At 47.5% G+C, this 19884-nt stretch overlaps 2 protein-coding genes and 1 pseudogene across 7 annotated transcripts in view; 1 reads left to right on the top strand and 2 right to left on the bottom strand.

Annotated features, from left to right (window-relative positions):
* Nucleotides 1-19884, bottom strand: part of SETD3 (SET domain containing 3, actin N3(tau)-histidine methyltransferase) — a 58133-nt gene that overhangs the window by 29279 nt on the left and 8970 nt on the right. For 2 of the 6 annotated variants that reach the window (XM_083165974.1, XM_083165975.1), the window contains exons 2-4: nucleotides 7110-7153; nucleotides 6374-6424; nucleotides 1499-1613 (exon numbers count right to left, since the gene is read on the bottom strand). In XM_083165974.1, coding sequence (XP_083022100.1) covers nucleotides 1499-1613; nucleotides 6374-6412 — 154 coding nt within the window. In that variant the 5' untranslated portion in view covers nucleotides 6413-6424; nucleotides 7110-7153. The remainder of the gene's footprint in view (nucleotides 1-1498; nucleotides 1614-6373; nucleotides 6425-7109; nucleotides 7154-19884) is intronic. The other 4 variants (XM_083165976.1, XM_083165977.1, XM_083165978.1 and 1 more) reach the window with 2 other exon arrangements.
* LOC146050819 (5S ribosomal RNA) lies at nucleotides 3507-3615 on the bottom strand (annotated as a pseudogene).
* Nucleotides 14899-15708, top strand: LOC146049541 (cyclin-dependent kinase 5 activator 1-like). The gene has a single exon (XM_083166072.1). The coding sequence runs from the start codon at nucleotides 14899-14901 to the stop codon at nucleotides 15706-15708; it is 810 nt and encodes a 269-aa protein (XP_083022198.1).

Genomic DNA, 19884 nt, shown 5'->3' with positions numbered 1-19884 from the left:
AATCAGGCTCTGAGACTCCATCGTATGCAGATGTACAAAAGTTGCACAGAAATTTGATCAGCAGTTTTGTTGCTCACAGTTTTAACTGCACAAATAAGACACACGCGGAGCGAGAACGATGCTGAGCGCAGCAGAGCTGCCTGGGACATGGCGCGCCGAGAGAAGCTATTCTGCGCGACTGCGACCCCAATGTATGAGGACACATCTATAAACACAAACATACGCACCATAGCTATGAACTCCAGAATATACAAGTTGAGTATCCCTTATCCGTAATGCTCGGGACCACAAGCACTTTGGATAAGGGATTTTTTTGGATTTTGGATTTTTTTTTTCCCATACTTACCTGGTCCCCTGGTGGTGCCTCGATGGTCACCCGACATCCACGGTGTCCCCCAGCCTCCACCAGGATCCTCTTCAGATGCATCTCCGAACCCAGGGTTGCATTGCACGAGTGTGCAGGCGAGCCGGTGACGTCACCGGCGTGCCCGAGTATTCACGCAATGCACCCCTGGGACTGGAGATGCTGCTGAAGAGGATGCCGAAGGAGGCCGCCGTGGACATCGGGGGATGAAAAAAAGGGACTGGGGGGAAACAAACAAATAAAAAAGAACCCGAAATATTCTGAAAAACCACGGTTTTCGGAATATTTTGGTTTTCGGAATACACAGAGACCCGACCTATGTATAACAGTGCCTAGCCCATTCCTTTCTTACCAAATCACCAATATGTACATAGAATTTTACATAACGTAACATTTTGCAATAGGCAGATATTTCTGACGTGGAAATGCTTTAGTAAAGGTAGAAGTACAACAGACAGATCTTCATGCAGCGCAGATCACAATACTCGCAGCTGCCACATTCCACGTCTGACTAATGTTTTAAAGTGGTAATCATTTAAAAGGCATAACTACCCCGATTTTGGGCCTTATTCAGCATGTATCGCTAATGTAAGCTTGCGAGCAGGGCCCTTCTACCTCTATGTCGGTCTGTTATTACCCAGTTTGTTTTATCACGGTTTCCTATTGTAAATCGGACTATGCTGCGCTGGAAAAGGAACTGCAAATAATCATAGAAATCACAAATTGAGCGATTTTCAAATGACTGCGACGGGAAACTGGCGGTTTGGGGTGTAAACATGGGGCTTTCTGGGTGTGTTTGCGAACACACCGTGGAGGTTTTTCGGGTGGGTCTCTAACACCAGCAATGACCACTTTCAGCCTGATTAATGGAGCAGACTGGAAAAAAAAACAAAAAACTGTTCGATGCCTCGGATCCACGATATTTGTATTCGCAATGTTGCAAGGGGCATCTCTTCTTTCTGTCTGGATGGCTGCTTTCATCTCGAAGTGGACTGCGAATTCTCTGATTAGCAATCCAGGCTGAATTAGGCCCTTTGTCATTTAAATGATGGCTACTTTGAAAACATCAGGGCAGACTGTCTGGAATCTCTCAGATACCTGCAGGTTTTACATTTCCCCCTGTGTCTTACTTACTTTGTAATAATTCACTAATCAGGTTCATCATCTCTTTCGGGGACACTACGGCTGTGGTCCCGATCCCCGACTTCTGAGTTTTCACTCTGCTTTTCTTCCCCATCTCTGCGTGTGTCTGCAACGATAAGAGCCAGTGACAGCATGAGGTCACCATCAGTGCTTTAGTACATACGACCTGTTGAATACTGAGATTTATGTCTTACCTGTTAAATCTCTTTCTTCGAGGACGTCAGGGGCCACAGGGATTACATTGGGTAGAGAGTGAGGTCACGACCTTTCCAGCACCAGAAAGGATAAAACTTCTGGACTGCCCAGAGACAGCCCTGGCTCCTCCCTCCTCTACCCCGCCTCCTAGGCTAGCTTACTTTCAGTTTTTTCCAAAGCCAGGCAGGAGACAAGATAGAAGGAAGAGAAACCCATACAGTAACACATTCAACAAATATATGTGTGTGTGGTTGCTCAACAGAGGAACCATAACTGTGACATGTATAAGTACCTCAACAAAGGAACTTTTAACTAAGTTCACTCAACGGAGGAACTATGAACTTCAATACCATGAAGCAGGCGCGGCAGGGAGGGATCCCTGTGGCCCCTGACGTCCTCGAAGAAAGAGATTTAACAGGTAAGACATAAATCTCAGTTTCTTCTGCGGCAGACGTCAGGGGCCAGAGGGATTACATTGGGATGTCCTAAAGCAGCCACCTAAGGGTGGGGACGCGCCTGTGCCGCGGCCAGTATATTCTGGACGAATGCCGAGTTCTGAGAGGCAAACATAACAAATGCAAAAAAGCGTAAGAAATCGTTGGCAGACGACCAAGTTGCCGCCTTGCCAAGTTGCTCTGCCGTTGCACCACCTGTAAAAGCCCGAAACACACCCACAGATGTAGTGGAATGAGCCCGTACCCCTGCAAGAACGGAGAGTGAGGTGAACAAGGAATCCTGCTTGATAAACGACCGCAGATATCGGCTGGCAATAGTCTGCATGGTAGCAGACCAGCCCCTCTTATGAATTCTCTAGTGGATAAAGAGAGAGTCAGATGGCCAAAGTATTACAGCGTGATGTACATAGTCGTGCAAAGCACAGACCATCTCCAGTTGATTGCTGCCCAGGAGAGACCGCCGGCCTACAAAGGGCAGGGATCACTATCTCCTGGATGACTTGAAATTCAGGAACCACCTTGTGAGGTGTAAAGTAACGTTTCAAAGAATCCGTTCTATGAGAATGAAAGACTATGAAAGGCGATTGACCTAACAGAGCCTACCGGGCAGACACCCAGCAGCAACGGTCAACAGGAAAACCGTTGTCCCAGTTAGCCTGTAAAGAGCCCTAAAGGGCCCAAAGAATCAGAGAAAGATTTTATCAAACCACCATGTTTGTAACAACCAGAGGTTGGATCTGCAGGACCCCCTGCAAGAATGAGCAGAGATCATACCACAGAGCTCATAGGCTGTGGAATACAAAGGAGAGAGCTGAGCCCTGTTGCTTTAAAGAAACAGGCGGAGGCCAGCCCCCACTACTTCTACCGAAAGGACAAAACCCTAGACAAACGGTAAATTCTGGGATTGAATTCAATCCCGTGGCTTTTAATTAGGTTGTCTTAACAGCCCTGTGAGCAGTTCTGGCCCCAGAGGCAGACAGATAAGAGAGACCCCTAACAGGGTTCACAGATCCGAGAACCAGATTCTCCTGGATTAAGGTGCCCCCACCTCCACTTTTAATGTACAAATTACTTTGAGGAGGAGCAAAAATGGTGAAAAGCCTACCTCCGCACGAATAGCCACTGGACTGACATAACAGAGCGTGGACTCTGTAACCTGCAGGGTCTCGAGACCTGGACACATACAGGGTGACCTGGTAAATGTGACGCAAAGCCATCAAACCACCATTGGTCCACCCCAATGGCCTACCAACCACAGGAACACCTCCGAAGGGAGGGTCCATCTGTTGGTATAGTTTTGCCAACAAGGCCGGGATCTTGCGCTCCCATTGGAAGAAGCGGGAGGCCTAAGCCTACAGCACCTGGTATTCCCAGATGGTCTCCCATCCAAGTACTAACCAGGCCTGACCCTGCTTGGCTTCCAAGATCAGGCGTGTTCAGGGTGGTGTGGCCATAGGCTCATAGCCGGCCCACTCAGAGTGTCACCCTAGTGGTTGATAACAAACCACCCTTTTTTGCATCACCCGACTGGACCTGCACAGGGTGACCTAGAAACCAAGGTTCTACCTTGCAGAAATCCCACAGGACTGTCTTTTTCACTTAGGTTTCAAGACAGAAGCATCTTTTCCATAATAGCATTATCCAGTCTATGTCTTAAGATGTACTGTTGCGTGTATAAAACACGGATTTACCAAAAGGATCAGTTTTGGTTATAATGTATGTGTATGTAGATACATTAGAAAACAAACAAACAGGAAACTATATCGAACCGCTGTTTGAATGTAAGAAGCGAGAATGCTGACCTAGCACCGCTATATATATCCACTAATATATATATATATATATATATATATATATATATATATATATATATATATATATATATATATATACATACATACACATATATATATATATTGTGTATGTACATATATATATACACACATGTACACACACAAATGCCTACAAACATAAACATATGCATTCATGTACCCCTATACAATAGGTCGTACAGATTAAGAGGCAACATATTGGTATATAGCATATGGTGGCGCTGAAATGAACAAGGCCGTCAACATTGGCAACCAGTAAAACTTCTACCAAAGTGAGATTGCGTCCCTGAAGGGATGCATAGTCAAGGCCATATTAGCTTTTAATTATAAAAGCTACAGCCAGTGTTACTCCGCTAACATAACTTAAAGGAGAACCATAAGAAATGACAAACCGAATTGTTTGTGGGAGAAAACGGGAGCACCCGGAGTAATCCCACGCAATTACGTGGAGAATATACATAAACTCCACCCAGTTAGGGTAATGGCGTTGTTTGAATGGAACCCATGTTATCTACAACAGCTGGTGTTCCCATGTGATCTCAAATGAGATTGGGCATATCCAGTGTGGTATGAATATAGATTGACATCAGTGCCGTGAGGTAGTAATGTTAACCATTACACAGTTCGTACTGCACCTCCACAGCTGCATCTCCCAAAAATGCTACCCCGCTGGGGTGCAAGGCTACTAGAGGCCTGGAGGAATACTAAGTCAAATTATCTCAAATGTGCGATCTGCATGTTAGATGCATGTGATCCTAATGTAAATCCGACTACATAGTCAGATCCCACACTGGATTGTATTGTGCGTACACACCACAACCAGCTCTGTATGTGACAGCCTGAAAGCGGTTGTCACCGCTGATGTCCCGGTCCCCGTCGCGGCTGTGCTCTCCAGTGCTTCAGAGCCAGCCGAACACCTCCGCTTGTGGGAGCCACGTGGGTGGTGTTGGGCTGCCGGGTCCCGGGTGATGGAGCGCAGTGCAGGGATCTAACAGACCCCCAGTGCTGCTGCTCTGTCACTGACTCCAGTCAGTGTAAAAATAAGAATAAAAAAAAAAATTCAAAACGAAGTTTAAGCTGCTTTAACAGCAGCCCTTTCAAAATGCGTGTTGGCTCCTGCCAGCACAATCAAAACTGAAAGTAAGCTAGCCTAGGAGGCGGGGTAGAGGAGGGAGGAGCCAGGGCTGTCTCTGGGCAGTCCAGAAGTTTTATCCTTTCTGGTGCTGGAAAGGTCGTGACCTCACTCTCTACCCAATGTAATCCCTGTGGCCCCTGACGTCTGCCGCAGAAGAAAGTAATAATAGTGTAGTGTTCACTCTAGGATTTTTTTACGGCAGAGAGCGGACCACCGGCTACGGCCCTCTTTTCAATCGGGAGGGAACATTTTATATTAGAAATTTACATTAGAAAAAAAAAAACATATCTAAAAAATTGCACCCTGCACTAGGATTACGCCAATAATACATTGTCATGCTATGCCCATTACATATTCCGTCATAATGACAATTACACGTTATGGCGCACAAAGTAATGCCTCTTAAGGTGCGCACACATCGCTCACTTTACAAATGATTGGTCTATGATCTTCCTGCATTGCAGGAAAGATTGTAGACCATCGTTAACGATCGGCGGGTACGCGCATCGTTAACGATGCACAGAAAGATTTCAACGATTGATCCTTCCCGTCAATCGGGGAATGCCCACATTGTCCTTTAAATCATTCCGTATGTACGGGGCTCAACACATTATACCACACACTATAATACCTATTACACATGATGGCACACACCAAAAGGTCTCAGCGGCGTGTCAGCCCGGTGGGGGGGGGCAGCGTAAGGGCTCAAAGTGCACCATAAAAGGAGGGCAGGGTGTATTTTGAGGTTTTAAAAATAGGCGGGGTGTGAAACCCTGCAAAAGAAGCTTAGAGATAACACTAATAGTGGGTATGCCTAAACATTTCAGATGGTGATCGGACATTGGGGGAATTCAATTAGCCTGGGTTTTGCCCAAATAACAGCGCTCCTACCGGTAAGATTTCCGGGCAATTTCTATGCGATCTCACTAGATCGCTCCGTATGCAGAGGCCACAGCCATAGCGATGTGCGGTCCCGCCTGGCGATTAACATCCAGCATGCTTAATAAATCTACTTAATTGCTGGTCAGAGCCAGTGTTCTCACCGGAGAATACTGGCCCTGACAGATCGCTCAGCACACAGCACTGACACACCGCTGTGCGGCGCTGTGTGCTGGGCGATCTTGCTGAAGCATTCTGAGCAATCTAGCATCGCTCAGCAAAATCTCCCCGTGTGTAGGCTCCTAAGGGTTGTTATCGCAAGATCTGCTGTTCCGGTTCCAGTATTACCAGGTTTCGCTCAAGAACATACCAGGTGCTTTCTTTTTTTATCATCAACTTTCGTGGCCATTCCTGGGTGGACCTATGGAAATAGTAGGCTACAGGGGTAAGTAAATACAGGGGGAAGTCTTATTACAATGTTTAGTCTAGTTACCATGCGCATCATTACACCAGGAAGCACCATATGATGAACGTGAATAAAATGAAAAGATAGATCAACTGGATTACGAGAAACTAACTGGTGATCTTAAGGGGTGTGGTCGACAAAGTCAAAAAGATAGACACATGAAAATGTCGACATGTTTTTCACATTTTTTTGAGGTCACTGAGACGACATGGACCACCGATAAGTTTAGCGTGTCCCCGCGCATGGCTTGCTGTGCTCGGCACACTGTTGAATCTCTATGCCAACATGGATGGTGAAGTAAGAACCATCAGCTTTTTTTTTTTTTTTTTTTTAAATCATGAAAAACTCATGTCAACCTTGTCCTGTGTCTACATTTTTCATGTCGACCTTTGACCAGTCCTTAAGAATTATCACATGAAATTCTTGACCATAATTCATAATAGTTCAGTAAAAAATCGGCTTCTGATAAAGACGTTCCGACACACCTAACAAATCAATGGGGGGGGGGCGGTACAGATATATTCTAGAAGGTGCAGAATAAATACATAAGTAGTAGAATCTGATTGGTTGCTATAGCAACGTCCCATCGTCAATAGAACTCCTATGGATGGATAAAGTCATTACACGAATATTACTTTACCTGTTATCTTCTGTGGCTGGTCCTGTGATGGGACCCAGAAGAACCTACCAGAAAGGGAACAATGAACAGTAGTGAGCTTTCACAGATATGATATAGGTCGATAATTATATTAGTGTTCATACTAGCATCCGGCACCGTCCAAACCCTGCACAATTCCTCCTGGGGGTGTCACTCTCTGTGGCGGTGCTTCTAGCACAGACTGATCTGTATTTCAGTAGAGAGATACAGAACAAACTGTACTAGAAGCACCAAAACAGAGAGTCGCCTCAGGCAGGAAAGAGAAACTGCACTGATTTTGAAAGGGGGTATGCGGTCGATAGTAATTAGGTCACAAGTCAATATGTCGACCACTATTGGTGGACAGGCAAAATGTCAACACATGAAAAAAAGTCAACGTGCATTAGGTAGGCATGGTCAAAAGGACGACATGAGCAATAGGTCATCATGGAAAAGGTTGAAGTTTTTCATCTTTTTGGCGTCTGTGGACATAGACACCGTATAAGTGTACTGCATGTGCTGGCCATGCTCTGGGTGCCATGTCTTGGTGGACCCTGCTCACACCTAATTGAATTGCTTCCAATGAGTCTCTATAGTTATTTGTTGCATCACTTCTTCATTTTAGATCACTGGGAAGCTCCGAATTAATTAGTCGCATAACTGCTCCCCAACTTTTGGCTCCCAACAGATGTTTGTGGAGATACCGTTTAGTGCTATCCAGAGGCCCTGCCAATCTATGACATCTCCAATACACAAGGTTACTGCCAACCAGACCTAAATCACAACACACTCTGGGCCATCGCTGTTCTTGCATAGGACCAAAACACCCACATCATACACATATACATACATACACACACTGCTCAAAAAAATAAAGGGAACACTTAAACACCACAATGTAGCTGCAAGTCAATCAAACTGTCCACTTAGGAAACAACACTGATTGACAATCAATTTCACATGCTGTTGTGCAAATGGAATAGACAACATTTGGAAATTATAGGCAATTAGCAAGACACCCCCAATGAAGGATTTGTTCTGCAGGTGGTGACCACAGACCACTTCTCAGCTCCTATGCTTTCTGCCTGATGTTTTGGTCACTTTTGAAAGCTGGCGGTGCTTTCACTCTAGTGGTAGCATGAGACGGAGTCTACAACCCGTGTGGGTTGTAGACTCCGTCTCATGCTACCACTAGAGTGAAAGCACCGCCAGCTTTCAAAAGTGACCAAAACATCAGGCAGAAAGTGCAGCTCATCCAGGATGGCACATAAATGCGAGTTGTGGCAAGAAGGTTTGCTGTGTCTGTCAGCGTAGTGTCCAGAGCATAGAGGCGCTACCCGGAGACAGGCCAGTACATCAGGAGGGATGGAGGAGGCCAACAACCAAAGCAGCAGGACCGCTACCTCCGCCTTTGTGCATGGAGGAACAGGAGGAGAACTGCCAGAGCCCTGAAAAATGCCCTCCAGCAGGCCACAAGTGCATGTGTCTACTCAAACGGTCAGAAACAGACTCCATGAGGGTGGTATGAAGGCCCGACGTTCCACAGGTGGGGGTTGTGCTTACATCCAAACACCATGCAGTACGTTTGACATTTGCCAGAGAACACCAAGATTGGCAAATTCGCCACTGCCGCCCTGTGCTCTTCACAGTGAAAGCAGGTTCACACTGAGCACATGACAGGCGTGACAGAGGGGCAGATGTATCATAGCAGCGCTTATCGCGCCGCTATGATACTTCCTGCTTCGCCTCAATAGCGAGGCGAAGCAGGAAGGGACATCGACAAGATGTATTAACATCTTGTCTGCCGAAGCGGGGGAGCGTTAACTCCCCCCTTCGGCGATGTCCCTTTCTGGAGATAGCGCATCAGTTAATACTGATGCGCTATCTCCTGTCCCCCGGCCGGCCGCACTGGGCATGCGCGAGATCTCGCAAAAACCGCGAGATCTCCAGCGCAGCCCAAGCCAGACGCAGGGCTAGCGTTGTCCCCATAGTGGGGGATAGGACAACGCTAGCCCTGAGCTGGCGAAGCGGCCGGGGCGAATTAACGCCTTGAAGGCTGTTAATACATCGCCCCGGCCGTTAATCCCTGGGGGGGATTGCAGGGACAGCCCCGCCGAGCGTAACTCGGCGGGCTGTCACTAGCGCACGTTAGGTGCGCTAGTAATACATTAGCAAAATCGTAATCCCCCCCAGTTAACCAGCGTTAAGTGCATTTTTGCACTTAACGCTGGTTAATACATCTGCCCCAGAGTCTGGAGATGCCAAGGAGAACGTTCTGCTGCCTGCAACATCCTACAGCATGACCGGTTCGTCAGTGGGTCAGGAATAGTGTGGGGTGACATTTCTTTGGGGGGCCGCACAGCCCTCCATGTGCTAGCCAGAGGTAGCCTGACTGCCATTAGGTACCGAGATGAGATCCTCAGATCCCTTGTGAGACCATATGCTGGTGCGGTTGGCCCTGGGATCCTCCTAATGCAAGACAATGCTAGACCTCATGTGGCTGGGGATCCAATACGTAATGCCGGCGGTCGGAATCGCGGCGGTCGGAATCCCGACCGCCGAAATCCCGACATGGGGGGGGGACGTGGATCGCCCCCCCTTGCGGGCTCGCTGCGCTCGCCACGCAGTGGGCCCGGTGCCTCGCTACGCTCAGCACGCTATTTTATTCTCCCTCTATGGGTGTCGTGGACACCCACGGAGGGAGAAAGTTTCGGGATTTCGACGGTCGGGATTCCAGTGTCGGGATTCTGAACGCCGGGATCCCGACCGCCGACAAATTGACCGCATCCCAAGCCTGGAGAGTGTCAGAAGTTCCTGCAAGATGAAGGCATTGACGCTATGGACTGGCCTGCCCGTTCCCCAGACCTGAATCCAATTGAGCACATCTGGGACATCATGTCTCGCTCCATCCACCAACGAAACTTGCACCACAGACTCTCTAGGAGTTGGTGGCTGCTTTAGTCCAGGTCTGGGAGTAGATCCCTCAGGAGACCATCCGCCACCTCATCAGGAGCATGCCCAGGTGTTGTAGGGAGGTCATAGAGGCACGTGGTGGCCACACACACTACTGAGCCTCATTTTGACTTGTTTTAAGGACATTACATCAAAGTTGGATCAGCCTGTAGTGTGTTTTTCAACTTTAATTTAGAGGGGGACTCCAAATCCAGACCTCCATGGGTTAATAAATTTTATTTCCATTGATAATTGATAACTTTATTTTTAAAATGACAATACATTCTGTTCTAGAAATAAAGAAACCTTAATATACAGACTTTTCTTCTATATACAAAGAGGCTGAATAAAACCCATTCAGGAATCCTTTATCATTTCATCTTGGAAAAGCACAATTATATTGTCACTAGCTCCATGGAAACAGAAGAAAGGGACGATTTAAATATCCCCAGTACACAGAAGAGAACTCATCCAATTTCCATGATTGTAAAACTTGTCCCTACGCATGCTCCCTCACCAATACTACAGGACATTAACGGTGAATCAATGTGTATAGGTCATGTATACGAAACTGGGCATTTTGTGGCCTAACCCAATATTCAAAGTACAGCCTACGCATTCCATGAGCCAGAGACATCACGGAGTATGAAGCCTTTACATTCTGTAGGAGCTAATGACATCACAGAGAATGCAGCCTCTACATTGCCTAGGATCCAGTGACATCACTGAGTGTGCAGCCTATCCCATCACTGGTAGCTAGTGAGATCACTGAGAATGCCGCCTATCCAGTAACAAGGATCCAGTGACATCACTGAGAATGCAGCCTATCCCATCACTGGGAACTAGTGACATCACTGAGAATGCATCCCTAACTGCAACATATCTGCAAACGAAGGTGGTAACATGCATTCACATTGAGGTGAGGTCAGTGTAGACTGTAGATGGAATTGCAGATTTGTGCTCACAGAAATCAGGGGGACCTCTTGCATCAGGGATAGAGCAGGTGTACAGCTGGGTACCGATTTTCTTGAACAATATGCACAATAACGATATCATTGTGCATATCATTCAGTGTGTACCCACCATATCGTTAACGATAAGTTGATCGACTGAGCATGCAGACCAATATGACAATATCGTCAGGGACTGCATGTTCGGCGGGGGTCCCGATGACAGCACTGAACAATGATGTTACCGGCAAATCGTTCGTTTCCCGACATCGCCGTATATAGTATAGTGTGCACGGGGCATAAGTGTGCACTAATAATGAGGGCAGCTGTGAAACCTAACCTACAGACCAGGGGCACTGGAGAGTATCCGCACTGCCGTAAATGCAATTCCACCAAAACTACACCCAAATCGTGTACAATCAATTGGCCCCTCTAGGCAATTGCTCAAAAGCAGAAGGTACAGTTCTACAAGGGCAATTATTACTAATTAATGCTGTAATCATCATTCAGATGGCACTAAAACCGGGAGCAATGCGAGTTGCTCCTTACATTTGGCTAACTGCCTTGTGTGTTCTAAATACATCAGTGCAGCCCAACATTCACATGAAGCAGCTGTATTCCAATTAGGCGAAAAGCAATTAACGGGAAATAGTGACAATATAGCTAATTACGAGTGGAAGGTCACGTTTCAGGTGATCGGTGGGAGCTGGCTTGTGTCGTGAGATAAAATGCTGTACAGAGGACACACGGATATCAAATCTCAGAGTTACACAACCCCCTCTGTATTGTCACTGTGTGGTCTACTTAGTAACGCAAATCAGTGTAGGGATATACAAGGCGATATCTATATACAGGTCGCCACCCATACACCTAGAAAATGTGGTTTTATAGTGTACACGCTAGGCTGTTTCAGCAGGGTGTTGCACTCGGCTCGATTTTAAAATAAAAAATGCGCCCTGTCTTTATAGAGGTGTGTCGTGGAAACAGCCTTCCCTCTGCCGTACCCTCCTACGGGCTGCAGTGTTCCATGAGGAACTCGCCAGCGGGGAATGGATGCGCATAGCAGAGAAGGAATAGAATCTATTCACAGTGCAGGGAGAGCTTGGGGCAGCACAGCATCTCCGTAAGTGTTGGGTGCACCCCCAAAAGTGTCAAATAGGGAGCGTGTCACAAGGTCACATACCCTTGCCATTAGTGCATGCACTGGTTGGCGCGCTGCCTGCCGTTCACCGTACAGTGAACACTAAAGGCCGCCATAGAATGGAACAAGGTGCACGCAATCTGCACATTTCCAATGGATCGTGCGCACTGAGCCCACACGGATATCAAATATCGAGTGGCAGATCAGACGTGCAACAAGTCATCTATGCAGGGAAAATATGTGAATAGTAGGGGGCGGGTGTTCGGCCAAACGGCGGGCGGAGCTACAAGGCTCGCAAAGCAGCAAAATAACGGTGCTTTGTGAGCCAACCAGAACGAAGGCCAATGGGCCCTCCGGTGGGTCATTAACAGCTCATCACCCGCTAATATCTGCGGCAGCGGGGATCAGCATGTTTGTACGCACCTTAACTCTCTGAACAGGATACATAAGCCACACCCCAAGGACAGCATGACTGACCAATTGTGTGCTTTTACCCTCAAAGAACCTTAGCAGTCCATGTTTTAAGGACACATATACTTGAGCAAAAGGCATGTTGGTGACTCCCCAAATGAATGGAGGCAGCTGCTCTGGTCAAATGAGACCAAAATTGAACTTTTCAGCCACCAAGGAAAATGCGATGTCTGGCGAAAACCCAACACATCTAATCAAACCAAGAACACCATCCCCACAGTGAGACATGGTGGTGGCAGCATCGTGCTGTGGGGATGTATTTCAGCAGCAAGGACTGGGAAACCGATTTGAGTCAAAGGAAAGCTGGTGCTAAAATCAGGGATATTCTTGAGCAAAACCCGTTTCAGTCTGCCTGTTATTTGGGACTGGGACGGAGGTTCACTTCCCAGCAGGACAATGACCGGAAGCATACTGCTAAAGCAACACTCGAGCGATTTAAGGGAAAACATTTATGGCCTAGTCCGATCTCAATCCAATTGAGAATCTGTGGTCAGACTTGAAGATTACTGTTGGAACACAAGTGGAAACCGTCCAACATGAAGGAGCTGGAGCAGTTTTGCTTTGAGGAATGGCCAAAAATCCCTGTGGCAAGATGTGGCAAGCTCATAGAGACTCATCCAAAGTGACTTGCAGCTGGAATTGCCACAAAAGGTGGGGCCTGGGTGTGAATGCACCCGCACCTTTCTGTTATTTTGTCCTATTTGTTGTTTGCTTCACAATAAAATGAAAAGAACATCTACAAAGTTGTTAGCATGTTCTGTGAATGAAATGATGCAAACCTATAAATAATCCATGTTAGTTCCAGGTTGTGAAGCAACAAAACATGAAAAAGGCCAAGGGGTGAATACTTTTGCAAGGCACTGTAGTAACAGAATTAGTGTATTTGGCATTACAAAGACAAAGGCATGTTACGCACAGTACAATTACCTATAGTCAGTTATTACTAATATATTAGATTATATAGGAAAATAAAAACGACACAACAAGGATAGGCACAAAGTGTAATATAGGGTGACCAACTCATCCCTTTAATCTGGGACACATATTAATTACACAGGTTCTGTGGCAGTTTAAAACCAGGTGAAATGGAGTCTTGAGGTGTGGCAGTTTAAAACCAGGTGAAAGCCAGGCACAGAACCTGTGTAAATAATGTGTCCCAGATTAAAGGGATGAGTTGGTAACCCTATTGTAATATGTAAATAAGCGAGGCGCTGTCACTAAGCACACACCGCATGTATCCCCCCAACGCCCAATACTTAGTCAGTGCACCTTCAGTTTCTGTTACATCATTACTATCACAGGAAAAAGCCAATGAGTGGCTAGAATCACAGCGTTCCATCCACAGACATGAATGATCTGCTGATATCTCACAATAACAAGGAAAATATTCAATAGTAGGAGAAGTGGGATTGGTCCATTGCTGAAGGAAAATCTTTTATTTTTTTCTTCATTTGTTTAATTTCAACTAATTATCTCTCAGATTATTCAAATATCCTATCTACTTTTCTATCATTTAACATTATTATCTTCCTTAAAGGAATCTAAATAGGGTGATAATACATTGTATATTTCAACAATTTTCATCACTGTTTGAAATTGCCTGGATAGCATCAGTAGCTTAGTGTTCCCGGTAGGCTGTTTTAGTGGGGCGCTGTGCCCTGCCCGATTTTTAAAGGGCAAAATGCGCCCTGCCCCTCTCGCAGCGCCCCGCTAAAACAGCCTCATGGGGAAGCCCAGTGTCGCCGTAGACGGCGATGCCTGGCGCTTCCCCGGCAGCACAGTGCCTTCGGAGGGCCCGGGCCTGCCCCCTTTGATGACGGTGGCGGCCGGGCCCGCCCCCTTTGATGACAATGGCGGCCCGGGCACGCCCCTTTCATGACGGCGGTGGCCCGGGCACGCCCCTTTCATGACGGCGGCGGCCCAGCTGTGAAGTCGGCGTGCCCGGTCCGCCCCCCAGCGCCCTGCCCGCTGTCACTCCTAGAGTGAACACTAGTAGCTCATTAGCATAAATAACGCATCACACTCAGCATGTGATGTCACAATGATGCCGACTGAAATCACATGCTGATTGTGACATCACATGTGATGTCACAGTGCCCAGTGTAAGCAGAGAAAACCTCTAGCTACAATCTGCTGGACTCATTTGCTGCCTTGGACTGACCCAGGAAGCATCATTCCACACGTGCTGGAAACAGACTGTTATTATTGGATTATTTTCTGCAATCAGAACCACCACAGACCACAACCAGTGTCATAAAGAACAGGACACTGAATAATAATGTGGAATTGCCTGACAATCCCGTGCTGCCGCAAGGCGAACCGCCCAGATGAAGATTCAGCAAGTGGCACTCAGCGCACTGCTACCCAGAACACTACCACTGGAGAATCTACTGAGAGACGCTCACTGATTGGGCGCTTGAGAAATTTTATAACTAAAAGAAGAAGACAGCACATAAATGGCCAGGTCGATATTAGCCATCTCGTCCATGAGAGCCTAAAGACTTCCTACTCCTTTGTTGATTTAACACAGGTCTCACAGGATACCTTGGCCAAGGAGCCTGTCAGTGAGCCTGTTGAAGAAAAGCAAGACCTCTCGCCACCTAAAGCCATGACGGTGCAGGCATCCACCAGCGAGCTGCTGGCCTGTCTTGCAGAGTTCCTCTGTCGCAGGTGTAAGGAGAAGAAAAAACCAAAACCTCTTATTGATTGGCTGATAGATATAGACACTTCCATCACTCTAATCGATAAGACCATGGGCTTCCTCAATCCGGCCAATGTAATGTTTCTGTACATGCTCTGCCGTGAAGTGATGACATCCGAGCTAGACACTCAGGAGGAACTACTGGTATGGCTGTCAACATGCCTCTATGTAGCCTATTCCTACATGGGTAGTGAACTCGCCTACCCAATGAGGTATTTCCTAGTCCACAGCTCCAGTGAAGACTTTTGGAGCCGTTCCTTGTCTATTACCATGCAAATGAGTGCAAATATGCTCCGCTTCCACATGGATCCCAAATATTTCATCCAGCTCTTTGAGGATCTTTTAGCTGAAGGTGGACAGCAGGACATTTCTGTTGCAATGACTTAAAGCAACAGCTCTGGCTTGGGAACCAAAAAGAGACCCACACACAGGCTTGGGAACCGAAGACAAAGAGACCCACACACAGGCTTGGGAACCAAAGACAAAGAGACCCACACACAGGCTTGGGAACCGAAGACAAAGAGACCCACACACAGGCTTGGGAACCAAAGACAAAGAGACCCACACACAGGCTTGGGAACCGAAGACAAAGAGACCCACACGCAGGCAAGGAACCGAAGACAAAGAGACCCACACACAGGCTTGGGAACCAAAAAGAGACCCACATACAGGCTTGGGAACCAAAGACAAAGAGACCCACACACAGGCTTGGGAACCAAAGACAAAGAGACCCACATACAGGCTTGGGAACCGAAGACAAAGAGACCCACACACAGGCTTGGGAACCAAAGACAAAGAGACCCACACACAGGCTTGGGAATCGAAGACAAAGAGACCCACACGCAGGCTTGGGAACCAAAGACAAAGAGACCCACATACAGGCTTGGGAACCAAAGACAAAGAGACCCACACACAGGCTTGGGAACCAAAGACAAAGAGACCCACACACAGGCTTGGGAACCGAAGACAAAGAGACCCACAAACAGGCTTGGGAACCGAAGACAAAGAGACCCACACACAGGCTTGGGAACCAAAGACAAAGAGACCCACACACAGGCTTGGGAACCTGAGACAAAGAGACCCATCCCATCCCACTCCCCCTCCCCTCCCCCCCCCCCCCCCCACCCGTGGCTGTTATTGCATGGCTATCGGGCGTGGCCCCTTGGCGATGGGGTTACCGGTTCTTTAAGAATTGGTAGTGGCACAGCCACCATGGACCAACGCAATATTTTAGAAGTCTAAAGCTGGCTACACACTAGACCACATGCCAACGATACAGTGCCGCTCATGATTCCCACAAACTCATTGACAAACAATATCTTGAAAAAACTAAAAAATAAATCTTCAGAGAGAACATCAGTGGCCACATCCAGGAATATACTGTTGCGGACCATAGAGCCGGGATGGAGCTGCATAGACAGACGAAATGGGGGGTCACTAACAACCTACGAGAGCACGCACCATTAACAATATATTGCCTACACACTAGATGAAAGGCCCCACACACACTAAGTCAGGCATGTCCAACGTTGGCCCTCCAGATGTTTTGAAACTACACATCCCAGCATGCTTTGCAATAGTTTTAGCATTCTCTAATAGCAAAACTGTGGCAAAGCATGCTGGGATGTGTAGTTTCACAACATCTGGAGGGCCAACGTTGGACATGCCTGCACTAAGTAATACACCCAGGTCGTTACCAACACCACCACAACCTGATGACCCCATACTTTACCAACTGACTTTTACCTATGTGTAATTGATGGGAGTCACAGTATATAATACACAAATATAATTAGCGGTAAGAAGATCGCATTACTGGGAAACTCTAAAAATAAAGGTAAGTGCACGACACTCAAAAGGCAACATGAAAAGCGTATTCTACTTTCCCCTGCATTGTGCAGGCTATACTAATAGGACTTCTATAAGAAAATGTGGTACTCTTTACTTAGAAGGGCGCCCACGATTTTGATCGTGGGCATCGTTAGTAAAAAATCTCGGGCATTGAATGCACTAAAAAATCGGGTGCGATCAACCGACGAGATGCCCGAGATTTCCCATAGGAACAATGTTAAATGTCTCAATTGACCCAATTTTCCTGTTCAATGCCTCAATTGACCCGATTTTTCCATAGGAAACAATGTTAAATGGGCCACAGAGGCCAAATAGGCACCCTGAAGTGTATAATGGCCACCCGAATTGTTAACGCCACCCCACGATCAACGTCAACCCGATGCGTGGCGAGCGCAGCGAGCCCGCGAGGGGCGGCGGTACGCGTCCTACGACCTTTTCATACCCCCACTATCCACGTCGGCGTGGAGTTGAGAATAGAAAGTGTGGCGAGCGCAGCGAGCCACCGAGCCCGAAGCGTGGCGAGCGCAGCGAGCCCCGCGAGGGTACGCGGACAGCTGTGAAGCCCGCGAGGGGACGCGGATACCTGTGAAGGTATCCGAGTCCCCTCGCGGGGCTCGCCACGCTTCGGGCTCGGTGGCTCGAGCCACCGAGCCCGAAGCGTGGCGAGCGCAGCGAGCCCCGCGAGGGTACGCGGACAGCTGTGAAGCCCGCGAGGGGACGCGGATACCTGTGAAGGTATCCGCGTCCGCTCGCCACACTTTCTATTCTCAACTCCACGCCGACGTGGATAGTGGGGGTATGAAAAGGTCGTAGGACGCGTACCGCCGCCGCTCGCCACGCTTCGGGTTGACGTTGATCGTGGGGTGGCGTTAACAATTCGGGTGGCCATTATTCACTTCAGGGTGCCTATTTGGCCTCTGTGGCCCATTTAACATTGTTTCCTATGGAAAAATTGGGTCAATTGAGGCATTGAACAGGAAAATCGGGTCAATTGAGACATTTAACATTGTTCCCTATGGGAAATCTCGGGCATCTCGTCTGTCGCATCGCACCTGATGTTTTAGTGCATTCAATGCCCGAGATGGCCGCCCTTCTAAGTAAAGAGTACCGAAAATGTAGCGCCCGCTGTACAGTGCAACCTTCATGGCTGAGCAGTGGTGCAGGAGATCAGGGCAACAGAGATGCAGAAGGGAAGTCAGACAATGCAACAAGCCCAGTCACACACACGTCACTATGAATGGGATTTCAGTTCTAGCATTAAGAAAGTAAAAACAGATGGAGGCAAAAGGTTAGGCCTATGAAATGCGTCTGGATAATATAACCAATAGTGTGGCTCTGCGCTCTCTCATATAGGGCCTAGAACAGTAGTGAGCGCAGATATAGAATAAAAAATTAAATTTAAATTAAAAAAATTATTTGTATTATGCAATCGCTTCGCTGCGTAGCACCGCACTGGTATTATAGCGATGTATTTGCTGCATTTTTGCTATTGCATTGTGGGGAGGGTGCCCTAAAACTACAAATGAAACTGAATCAGGCCCATAATCCGCTCCACTATTACAAGCACAAGGTCGCTACATACAGTTAACATTATATATCAACATTAAAAACAATGACACACATCCCCACTAACATTGAACAAGGCACTAAAACCGGACTTGACAACATGTACTTGGGGTGTCACTTAGGGCAGTTGTTCCCAAACTGTCCCTAGGCACCCTGGGGTGCCTCAAGACACTTGGCAGGACCAAAACTAATTGTTTATGGCCACACTGATTGGCAACCACTAGCACTGGTTTTGCCTATTATAATATTAGTGGACAGCTAGAACCACAAGTATGGGGGAACGGGGGGGGGGGGGGTATGCAATAGTGTTCAATCTAGGCTGTTAGCAGGGTGAGGCTGTATTAGCAGGGTTGAGCCTGCCCGATTTTAAAGGGCAAAATGCACCCTGCCTATTTTGTGGTACCCTGCTAAAACAGCCTGGCCCATCCGCCCCCGCACTAGGAGGAAGCCCAGCCCCTAATTAAGTGCCAGGGACGTCCCTAAAAGAGAAGTCAGCAGATGGGCTCGCCCACATTAGTGATGTCATCAGGCCCAGCCCTCTGCATTCAAAATGACCCCTTTCCCCTAGCGCCCAGTCCTCCTGTGATCCTGCAGGGATCCCGATACAATCATAGCCAAAAAATCCTGGCATAGCTATTCAATGCGACTCTTATTGGCTGTTTTTTTCCACCAATACAGCTTCAGCTTTCTTTAAAGTCAAATCTGCATCAGTGGAAAATAGTTGAAGGCGGTTGCGTTTTCGACTAAAACGTATGGATCCCCAAGTCATTTCCTGATCTAAGGTGTTTTCCTGAACGTGCTGATTTTTCCGACTGTGTATACGACCAGGTTATTCTGGTGTAAGGGGGCCACACAGTTAGGTTCATGGTGGAAATCAAACCCCTGACCCCAGCGCTGTGAGCCAGTAATGCTAAACATTACTCGTCCGTCCTGCCCTATCTATACAGGATAACCAAATACAGGGGCCCCAATGCTGCACCCCCTGCTGCACATTTTGCACTTGAATCTCACTTTCCCCAATAAGCAGAATATAAAAGTTCCAGAGATCTGGTTTCTGGACCCCAAATTGGGTTGCCATTAGACCAGTAAGGCAGAGCCCATCTGAAGTGGGGTCATTGGGAAGGGCAGGCTGTTACACCTCGCGGG

This window comes from Crinia signifera, chromosome 12, assembly GCF_055691185.1.
Source record: "Crinia signifera chromosome 12, ASM5569118v1, whole genome shotgun sequence".
Taxonomy (NCBI): domain Eukaryota; kingdom Metazoa; phylum Chordata; class Amphibia; order Anura; family Myobatrachidae; genus Crinia; species Crinia signifera.
Note: the sequence above shows the minus strand (reverse complement) of the source record. Positions and strands in the feature narration are given on the sequence as shown.